Genomic DNA, 11,312 nt, shown 5'->3' on the forward strand with positions numbered 1-11,312 from the left:
CAATGGGGTGAAACAATTCATGAATTTCGCAATTGCCCACATGAAGCCAGGGTCTGATTTGATACCTTGTCCGTGCATGGATTGCAATAATTTTCGTAAATATAGCCCAGACCAAGTTGAGGATCATTTATATGCAAATGGAATGGCTAAGGATTACACTAAGTGGACAGATCATGGAGAAAATGATGATGATTTTGAACTAGAAGATAATATTTTGGAATCTGAAAATGAAGAGGATGTTGATGATGTAGTTGAAATGTTAAATGATTTCCAAGCTCATGATGATAGGAAATCTCAAGAACATGTCCCTATTATGGAAGAAAATTAGTTTAGACGATTGATGAGGGATGCAGAGCAAGAATTATATCCTGGTTGTCGAAAATTCTCTAAATTATCCTTCACTGTAAAGCTGCTTCATTTAAAGATAATGTTTCGTGGTAGCAACAAGTTCTTTTCAGCGTTGCTTGAGTTAGTGAAAGAGGCATTACCTAATGGAAATACATGTCCTAGATCTCATTATGAATCAAAGAAGATTATACGAGACTTGGGTCTTAGTTATGACAAGATCCATGCATGTAAAAATGATTGTGTACTCTTTTGGGAGGAGTATGAAGATAAATTGGAGTGTCCAATATGTCAGGAACCTAGGTACTCTTTTGACAATGGCAAGGAGAAGATTCCCCAGAAAATCTTGAGATACTTTCCCTTAACTCCAAGGCTGCAAAGATTGTTTATATCAAAGAAAATAGCTGTAGATATGAAATGGCACATGGATAAACGACCAGATGATGAGTATATGAGGCATCCTGCTGATTCTCAAGTGTGGAATGACTTTGATCTAAAGCATGAGTCATTTGCCATGGATTCTCGCAATGTTAGGCTTGGATTATCAACTGATGGTTTTAATCCATTTGGTAATTTAAGTACCTCTTATAGCATGTGGCCTGTTTTTCTTGTTCCATACAATCTTCCGCCGTGGAAATGCATGAAAGATCCATACTTCATGATGTCATTACTTATTCCTGGACCAAGAGCTCCTGGAAATGACATTGACGTGTTTCTACAACCGTTAATCAAAGAATTGAAGCAATTATGGGAGGTTGGGGTTGATACATATGATGCTGGTTCTGGACACAATTTCCGTTTAAGAGCTGCATTGTTGTGGACAATAAACGACTTTCCTGCATTTGCAAATTTGTCTGGATGGAGTACCAAAGGAAAAATGGCGTGTCCTACTTGCAATGACCAGACACCTCATCAATGGTTGAACAATTGGCAAAAAACTATATATTATGATCACCGTCGTTTTCTGCCACAAAATCACAGATTCAGAAAAAATTTGGAGTTTAATGGTAAAGTTGAGAAGAGATTAAAACCTGCTTTATTTTCAGGGGATGATGTGGTTTGCCAATTGACTCATGTTTCACAACCGTGTTTTGGAAAGGGGAAGAAGAGAAAGCGTTGTGCTGATCATTTGAATTGGACAAAACGAAGCATTTTCTTTGACTTACCCTATTGGCACACACTCAAGCTACGCCACAACCTTGATGTAATGCACATAGAAAAAAATATTTGTGATAATATTTTGGGTACATTGATGGACACTGAAGGTAAGACGAAGGACTCATATAAGACTCGTCTTGATATGGAAGAGATGGGCATCAAGTCTGATTTACACCCCAAATGTATTGATGGTGTGATTAAGTTTAGACCAGCATATTACACTTTTAATATAGATGAGAGGAAAGGTTTTTGTGAGTTCTATAGTTGTACGAAACTTCCAGATGGCATGGCTTCAAATATCTCTAATTGTGTGAACAGTGTTGATTCTAGGATTTATGGTTTGAAAAGTCACGATTGCCACATTATATTGCAGCGACTTCTTCTTGTAGCCTTGAGTGGGTACTTGTCTAAAGATGTTCATGAGGTCATTATTAAATTATGTTTATTCTTTAAGGAGTTGACTTCCAAGACTTTGAGATTGGTTGTTTTGGAAAGGCTGGATAAGGATATTGTCGTACTCCTATGCAAGTTAGAGTTGAACTTCCCACCCTCATTTTTCAACATTATGACTCATTTGCCAATTCACTTGGCTTATGAGGCCATACTTGCTGGACCAGTACAATATCGATGGATGTTTCCATTTGAGAGGTAATATTTAAAACTATTAATTTCTTATGTGGTTGTGTGGATGCATTTATTTCTTTTTGGCATGTGTTGATGCTTCTATATTTGTGGTTTGTGCTTATGCATATATTTGTGGTTGTGGTGGTGCATTTAAATTTTTTTTTTCTTTGGTATGTACTGATGCTTCTATATTTGGGGTTGTGCTGATGTGGTTGTGCTGATGCATATATTTTTCTTTATTGTGCTGATGCACTTGTTTCTTTTGTTGTACTGGTGCTAAAAAAACTATCAATTTATTGAGAATGTTGGTTCATTGCTTCACTAGATCTGCATCATTTTCAATTTGTTTTGGATGAGAAAATTTGTCTTATTTTACCTCATTAATCTCTATTTGTAATATAATTGGATTACATTATATATACATAGTTTGGTATTAACTGTATATTTATATTTCTTTGTAGAAAAATGCATAACTTAAAGGATTATTGCAAAAACAAAGCCCACCCTGAAGGATCAATTGCGGAAGGTTATTGTGATTGTGAATGCCTGACATTTTGCTCCATGTACTTTCGTGATGTTGAGACAAAGTTTAACCAAGTAGACAGGAACCATGATGTAAGTGAGAGAAGGATGGGTTTATCTATTTTCACACAGAATGTTAAGTTGTTAAAGGGAGCAGTTGATGATGTTCTCAGCCTAACTGACTTAGCAAGGATTCGATGGTATGTGCTGAATAATTGTGATGAAGTACTACCATATATAAGGTACATGAGCTGCTGTAATGTATCTGTGTATTCCTAATAGGCAATAATTTGACCAAGTTCTGAATATTTTGTTCTGCATGCAGGGAACATAAAGCAGAACTTGAGAGGCAAAATATTCCAAACATAGAAAAAGAACAACAACAGAAGTTTCATAAATGGTTTTTGCGACGTGTGAGTGATGAATATTTTAGCATATATAATTCCAAACTATACTTGTGTATTTTTCATTGCTCACTCTAATTTTGGTAAGTTGTGTATATAGGTTCAACAGATGCAAGTTGAGGGTTCAACAGAAGATGTTGAATCCTTACTATACTTAGCCAGTGGACCTCAACGTGAAGTGGCACGATATAGTGGGTGTATCGTCAATGGCATAAGGTTTCATACTCAGAAACGTGATGCAAATAAAAAAACTCAAAACTATGGAGTGGTAGTCAAAGGAGAGCATCGTGGTAAAAGTATTGACTTTTATGGTGTTTTGAAAGATATAATTGTGTTATCATACCTTGGAAATAATCAGGTGGTCGTTTTCAAATGTGATTGGCTGGATCTCAATGCAAGAAGGGGAATTCAAGTTGATGAGAACCAGTTTACAAGTGTTAATTTTACCAAAAAATGGTATATGAATGATCCATTTGCATTGGCATGTCAAACACAACAGGTATACTATTTGAAAGATACAAAGCATGGTAGTAATTGGCGTGTCGTGGAAAGGTCGCAGCCTAGAGGGATGTATGATTTTACAGAAAAAGAAACTGAAGTGGGTGATTCATTAGAGGAGGTAGAAGATCCATATCAGCAAGAGTCACATGGGTATGTCGATTCAGTTGAAGTTGATGTTGGAGAGACGTCATTACATAGAGATGACATGGATATGATCGTTGTTGATTTGAATGCTAAAGATAGTGATGCAGAAGATGGCGACTTTAATGATGAAGATAATGAGTTGATGTCTTATGATGATATCGAGGACGACTCTACGTGACAGAATCCATGCATATTCTATTCCACAATTTTATATTGTCATGATTTTATCATATGTATGTCAATGTCATACAAAGCTTGGGTTTTCAATTCTAACTTCCAAGTTCATTTTGATACTAGTTCATTAGTTTGTTTAATGCATAGGATAAATATATTTATTTTGTTGTATAAGGTAAGCATTAAAACAATTACTTCAAGAGATTTAGAGTCATGCTAATAGCTCTTTTTTTTCATGACAGGTTGTGTGCATATATATATATATATATATATATATATCATTATGGCTAATGGTAGACAAGGTCCAAGGTTTCTACATCAATTGCGGACAAAAGCACTGCCACAGCACCAAATGCGATCATCTACTCAAAAGATTTCAAAGCTTGCAAAGTCTTTAAGTAAGCCTACAACACTAGCACAAGCACCGACAGCCCCATTGCACTCATCAGTAGAGCAGATTATCACTTCCATTCCTACTCATGTTCCAAAACATCATTGTCCACCTCAAGTTCAATCATCACCACTTATGCGAATGCTAAGATCAGCTTCTGTTAAGCAAGGGTCAACTTCTATTAACCAAGGATCAACTTCTATTCAACAAGAATCAACTTCAACTGCAAATGCCACAGAGCCTACTCAAGTTGCTTGTTCCCCCACGGTAGAAGAGGTCACTAATACTAATAGTAAGTAATGAAACAAATTGTACATAATATGATTAGTAAGTAAAACAAAAATAATTTGTCAACTGAGCTTTGATAATTTAATGGTATAAATGTATTTTAAATTATTGCTTTATATGATCAGTTTGATAATTCATGTAGGCAGTGCAGTTCGCAAGAAAGTACGTGGTGAGACTCGATGTCTTGAGCTATCCAAGAGGAAGCGTGATGGTGTTCAACTTGATATTGATATTCCAAAGCATACTATGAGAGCTGTAGGAACAAATTGTCAATTCTACATTACTGGTATGGGGTGCTTTGTTCGAAAAAATGTTCCATTGCAAATTAAGAAGTGGTCTGAGCTCTCAAGAGAAGATGTTGCTTTGCTAATTCGTCATGCCCGTGTAAGTACACCATTCCATTTTCTTCAAATATACTAGACCTAAATTATGTACAACAAATTATAGTCTATTACATGAAATCTGCCTTGTTTGCTAATATGTCATCATCATATGATATTAGGAAAAATTCAAGTTGAGCAATGAGTCTCATGTGGATGAGGCAATTGAGAAACATATGATGAGATATTTTACCACTTGGCGCTATAATTTGCGTAAGAAATTTCTGAAATATGACTCAATAGAGGAAGCTATAGAAAATCGACCTGAAGATGTGGAAGAGGAAGATTGGAACTATTTGATTGCAAATCTGTGGCAAGATGGAAAGTGGCTGGTTAGAATTCTTTCAATGTTTATTTTTTCAAGCCAATTAGTAATTTTTTTTTCATCTATAGTTGTACTTGCTATAGATTGTGAAGTTTGTGATTTGATTTTTATACAGGAAACAAGTGAAAAAAACAAGAAAAACAGAGATAAGTTGGAGATAACACATTGTGCAGGGACAAAGGCATTTAGTCGCCTTAGAACTGAAAATGTAAGCTTCAATTTCAGTTTTTTTTTGTTGTTAAGGCATGTTCAACTATGAGAGGTGTATATGACAAATATTTTGGGTTGTGATTAAACTTAAATAGTGAAATCCTGAGAATGGAGAGGAAGTTGGTCATATTGACCTTTTCAAGCTCACACGATATAGCGAAAAGAAATCTGCATGGGTTGGTGATACTGCAAAGAATGCTTTTGTGAGTTGCTATATTTTTTTATCTCAATTATTGCATTATTGTAAAAATAACAGTACTTAAAAAATGGTTTATATATATATATATATATATATATATATATATATATACATGTCCACTCTTTTGTAGGAAGAGATGAAGAATCTACAAAACGACCCACAAATGAATGAAGAAACTGGTGAAATAATGACTGAAGATGAGATCTATGATAAAGTTCTTTCAAAAATTGTTGGTCCACCTCGATCAGGCTATATTCGCGGCTTAGGAGCTGGGCCAAAGCCTAAAAGATCTAAACTTGCAGCAAATGATGCTCAACTGAGGGAGGCAAATCAAAGGGTAGATCAAGCAGAAAGACGAGCAATGCAGCTTGCAGAGGAGTTGATGGCTGTGAAGTCTACTGCAGCTCAGCAAAATGAGGAGTTAAAGACAGTCAAAGCTGGTGCAGCTCAGCAAAATGAAGAGTTACAGGCAGTAAAGGCTAGAGCCACTCAACAAAATGAAGAGTTAGAGGCACTAAAGGCAAGACAAAATCAGACCGACACTCTTTTACTTAAATTGATGGCACAATTATCCCAAAACTAGAGGTATGCATACATGAGTCATTGAGCTGTTGCATTTATATTATATTATGGAAACATAATATAGTGTATGTAGTGAATACTAGGCCTTTTTAGATGCAACTCTTACTACATTAGGATGAAGGTTATAACTTGTTTTATATGTTTTGTTATATTGCAGATTTGGTCTAAGCTTCAAAAAGTACGTACATCTTGCAAACTCTCATTCAAGGCTCATTGAACTTCTAGAAAGACTTGAATGTATTTTTGTCTATTTTGAAACTGTTATCAAAGATGGATATTAACATCTCTATATTTTGGATTTGCGAATGTAGTATTTCAAGATAGAGATCTTGATAACTGGTTTTAGAGTACATTTCACTTTCTGGTGTTGGACTATATATTGAATGCTACTTTTAGCAGGTTATTGCATGAAAAAATGTACATTGTCTCCATTTTGAAAATGTAGTGACACACTTAATGTCAAGTTTGTTGGTTATTAACATCAAACTTAACAACCTAGAATGATTGCCAATTTAGTTACCAAATTATCAGTGACCTAGTAATATGGTCACTAAAATTATTCAATTTAGTGACCATTGGTATTACAATTTAGAGATGAACATGTAGGTCACTAATGTCATTATCATTTGTGACCATTTGTGACCATATGATCATGGTCACTAAAGACATTTTAAATTAGTGACCAAATTTTGTGGTCATTGAAGACATTTCGAATTAGTGACCAACTTACAATTGTTGGTCACTAAATAGAATCAGTGAGGGACCTATAGTGACCACCTAGTGACCACCCGAATTTGGTCACTAACCATATTTAGTGACCAAATTTGATAGATTTAATGACCAATGCAGTGGTCACTAATACCCAGATTTGTTGTAGTGAAAGGATTATCAAATCCCAAGCTTTTTCTGTCAAAAAGTTTTCTGGTTTTGTGCTTCTTGTGTGTTGGTAGTTCATGCATGATTTGTGCCTTGAGGTGATTGACAACCGAGGTGAGAGTTGTGCCATCTAAAGATTGACAAAGGAGAACAAGTTCACTGATCTGAAAGTAGCAAAGACGAGAAGACACTGCTGCCCGCTAGATTGGTTCTAGTAGATGAGTTGTGTAAGATCTTTATGTACTTTCCTATTCTTATAGTGGATTGTTCACCGGCATAGTGCCCGCAGTTGTTTACCTCTTTGGAGGGTTTTATTGGGTCAACAGATCTTGTGTTATGTGTGATGATTTTACTTTGGATGGTTTGGCAAAGTGAATAAATCATAACATAATCAAAGATCTGCAGTTTCGATTAGGATTCAAGTTATACTGCAATCCTGTATTAGGATGTGAACATGCCTGCACTCCTAAGACTAATTCCTAAAGTTGTTGGCATACCGATCAGTTTCGTTGGTTGTGAGAAATACATATACATTCTGTAATTACAATTGGTACCATAGCAGGTCACTAGATGGACGTAGTGAGATCCTCGAAGGAAGTAGAATGGAAGGTACAAGTGATCGTGCAGCTGGATCAACAAGTCACCCTCCGTTTCTTGATGACAAAACAAACTATGTAGCATGGAAGGCTAAGATGAAAGATTTTTTATGGGCAAAGGATGTAGCTGTATGGGTTGTTATTGAAAGTGGTTGGGAGTATCCAACTAAGACTGAAAAGGTAGATATAAAAGAGACTGGAGAGGGTAGTTCTACTGTTGAAGCCAAAGTTAAGAATCCTATGAGTGAATGGACTGCAGATGAGAACACCAAGAGTACAAATAATCAGAAAGCATTAAACTCTATCTTCACAGCGGTATTCTCTGAAACGTTTTAGGTTATTTCTCATGGTTGCTTTGCAAAGCAAGCATGAGATATTCTCCAAGTTACTCATGAAGGCACTACAGCTATCCGAGAATCTAAGCTTCAGCAACTTATCCAGCAATTTGAAAATATGAAGATGGGTGATGATGACAAGTTTGTTGATTTCTATGCTAGGCTCAGTGTTGTTGTGAATGGTTGTTTCAACTTAAGAGATCCCATATCTCAACATAGGATAGTTAAGAAAGTACTCAGGTCTCTTCCTATGAAATATCATTCCAAGAAGATAGCCATTCAAGAGTCGAAGGACCTGAATACCTACTATCTACAAGAACTGATTGGAAACTTAACTATATATGAGATGGAACTCCCTAATGAAATGAAGAGCAAAAGCATAGCTCTTAAAGTGAAGAAAGATATTGAAGATGAGTCAACAGATGAAGAGGATGTTGATGAAGATGAAATTGATCTTGTCACAAGGAAATTCAGAAAATTTCTCAAGGATAGGAAATCCAAAAGAAGTGAATCAAGGTCTGACTCAAGCTCCAAGAATACAAGAGTAAGAGAAAAGCCGGGTAATAAGATTTTAAGGTTTGAAAGAGCATCTGAAAAAAGAACCAATAATGCTCCAAAGTGTTTTGCATGTGAAGGTTTTGGTCACATTGCATCTAAGTGTGCAAATACCTTGAAGAAGTCTAAGAATAAACAGAATAAAGCAATGAATGTTACTTGGAGTGACAGCGATGATGATTCTGTGCTTGAAAGTGATTCTAAAGTGGTGGCCTTGGTAGGATTAACGACTACTGATGATGAGTATGAAGTTGAAGAATTTGATCTTGAGGAAGTAATGCAACAATATATCATGTTGTCTGAGGCTTCAAAAGAATTGAAGAAAAGAAATTTAGAGTTGAGTAATGAAGTTGAGAACTTGAACACTGATATTAGTAGGACTGAAGCTGGATTTCAATCCCAATTGGAGGCAGGTGATGCAGTAAGAAAGTCTCTTGTGGAAGACTTTCAATCCATTCAACCAAAGTACCAAGAGAGATGTGACAAAGTTGAGGAGCTTAAAACTGAAAAGGCTTGTCTGTATATGAGCTTGAGCAAATGAAAACCAAGGCTGGATGTGATTCTTCAAGTGGTGAAAAGTTGGAAAATATTCTAATGATTGGTAAAAAATTTGGAGATAAACATGGCCTGGGATATGATGCTGAAAGTTCATCCAAAGGAGAGCATGTCACCAAGTTTGTAAAAGGTTATGATCATTCCTCATCACAATCCACTTTTCCTGTGGATGAAGTACCTAAACCAATGTTGAAGAATTTTGTGCCTGTGTGTCATCATTGTGGAAAGCGAGGACATATAAGACCGAGGTGCAATCAACTAAGAAAGAATTCTTCAAATGACAAGAAGCCACTCATGAACAAAAAGAAAGAATATCTTCAAGAAAAGCTGGAATTTCTTTTGAAAGAAGTAAATAAGATAGCAAGACTTGTTTCGGTTCCATTCTCACCTGTGCCCAAGATGATGCAAGTTTGGATATGACAAGAACCTCATCTCTCAAAACTTTCACGTATAGGTAAGTGAACTTTTCCAATATGTGCTTGTGAAAAATATATTCTTGGATGCCAATAGCTTGATTTTTCATCATAAGCACATATATAGGGGGAGCAGTGCTGTTCTATTTACATTAGTTTTTCTTATCGCTAGTGTGTTAGGACTGAATGTTCTTTTCAATCCTAAGGTCTTAGTAGCTGTGTGTTTATTTTTGCATTTTTCTATAAGATGTTCTTTTCTCTTTTTAGGTTTGTTTTTGTTTAATCTTTATTAAAAAAAGAAGGGCAAAACTGAAGTGTATGCTTTGATTTTAGGGGCCGTGACCACTTACCCAATTTAAGCCTGAAAATTGTCCACTTACTCCACTAAGAGTTTTTACTCCCATTTACCCAATCTAATATTTATTGACAATTTTGACCTTATTTTAATTATTAAATTACACTCATCCTTCTCTCTCTCTCTCTCACACACACATCCGCCTCCTCACCCAGACCACCATCGTCGAGCCCTAGGCCACATAGCTTCCATCACCGCCGGCTACCAATGGGCATTTCTCGGCCATCACCGCCGCACTCCATCATCGAGCCCTATGCCTCCATCGTCGCCGTCGCCGTCGTCGTTCTAGTCTGGTGCAACAAACTCCGCTACTTCTCGATCTCGTAATTGGATTGGACCACTCGTTGGGATCGTAGACGGAGATGGCGGCGATAAGGTAGGATTTGGATCGGGCCTGGACTGAGCAGAGAGCCTGGAAGGCTAGGAGGGAGTTGTTGGTGGTGTCGGCGTCGAACCAGAGGACGGGGACTTGTGGCGGAGGTCGAGGAGGAGGGCGATGCGGCCCTGGCAGTCGCCGGCGATGAGGAGGAGGTGGCAGTTGGAAGGTTTGGTTGAGAGGAAGTCCCGGGTGGGGCGGGTGGCTGAAGTTCGCTCCGATTTGGTGCCTAGAGCAAATTTCTGGGTGGCCTTTTTTTTTTTTTTTTTTTTTTTTTTTTGGTATATGAGCTCCAAGAATGGGGAAGGAAAAAAAAATGAACATGTAGAATTGAACATATAAATTGATCAATTGTGTCTGTAGTGTCTTCATTTTGGTTTTGGGAGTTTATACAATTCAGCTGGAGGACAATAATATGATTATTGGAGGGTAATAATATGATTATTGGGAGCCAATAATAAAATTTTTGGAAGGTAATAATATGATTATTGGGGGGCAATAATATGATTTTTAGGGGGCAATAAAATCAGACGCCGGAATCTGGCCACAGTTCGGTAGCCGGATTTGGGATTCCTATGACCAGTGGCCGGATTCATGTGATCGGTCGCCGGATCCCTGTCACCGATCGCTGGAGTCCGAGTCCGGCAAGGTCTTCAATGACTTCTCTCTCTAAGTGACAAAGAAAGAGAGGGCAAAATTGTCCCAAAAATAAATAAAAAGGAATAAAAAAATACATAATTGGGTATTAGGGAAATGATCTCTTAGAGTGTTTGGGTAAGTGGGCAATTTCTTAGAGTGTTTGGGAACGTGGGGTTAATTAATCCCAAAATTTGGTAAATGATCATTTCCCCTTGATTTTATATCATACCATACCATGCCTCACGGGTATTTCTGTTTGAGAGTGTTGAGTTGCAGGATTAATGGATGAATGTTTAGATGCTCAATTTCCAAAGAAAGCTAGGTTGCCGAAGTTTAAAACAAAAAAAAATTGGTCTAGAACTTTG

General features: G+C 36.9%; 3 protein-coding genes across 3 annotated transcripts; all 3 read left to right on the plus strand.

Annotated features, from left to right (window-relative positions):
* Positions 1–340: 340 nt before the first annotated feature.
* LOC112171216 lies at positions 341–3,876 on the plus strand. Its single transcript, XM_024308428.1, has 4 exons — positions 341–2,151; positions 2,589–2,849; positions 2,975–3,062; positions 3,154–3,876. Exons 1-4 carry the CDS (start codon positions 341–343, stop codon positions 3,874–3,876), a joined length of 2,883 nt encoding a protein of 960 aa, XP_024164196.1.
* Positions 3,877–4,155: 279 nt separating this feature from the next.
* Positions 4,156–5,360, plus strand: LOC121049998. The gene is made up of 4 exons (XM_040508515.1): positions 4,156–4,555; positions 4,694–4,935; positions 5,054–5,263; positions 5,340–5,360. The coding sequence occupies exons 1-4, from the start codon at positions 4,156–4,158 to the stop codon at positions 5,358–5,360; spliced, it is 873 nt and encodes a 290-aa protein (XP_040364449.1).
* A 2,365-nt stretch (positions 5,361–7,725) lies between these two features.
* On the plus strand, positions 7,726–9,150 carry LOC121049999. Its single transcript, XM_040508516.1, has 2 exons — positions 7,726–7,993; positions 8,117–9,150. The coding sequence occupies exons 1-2, from the start codon at positions 7,726–7,728 to the stop codon at positions 9,148–9,150; spliced, it is 1,302 nt and encodes a 433-aa protein (XP_040364450.1).
* The last annotated feature ends 2,162 nt before the right edge of the window (positions 9,151–11,312 follow it).

The sequence above is a fragment of the Rosa chinensis genome, chromosome 6 (assembly GCF_002994745.2).
Source record: "Rosa chinensis cultivar Old Blush chromosome 6, RchiOBHm-V2, whole genome shotgun sequence".
Taxonomy (NCBI): Eukaryota; Viridiplantae; Streptophyta; class Magnoliopsida; order Rosales; family Rosaceae; genus Rosa; species Rosa chinensis.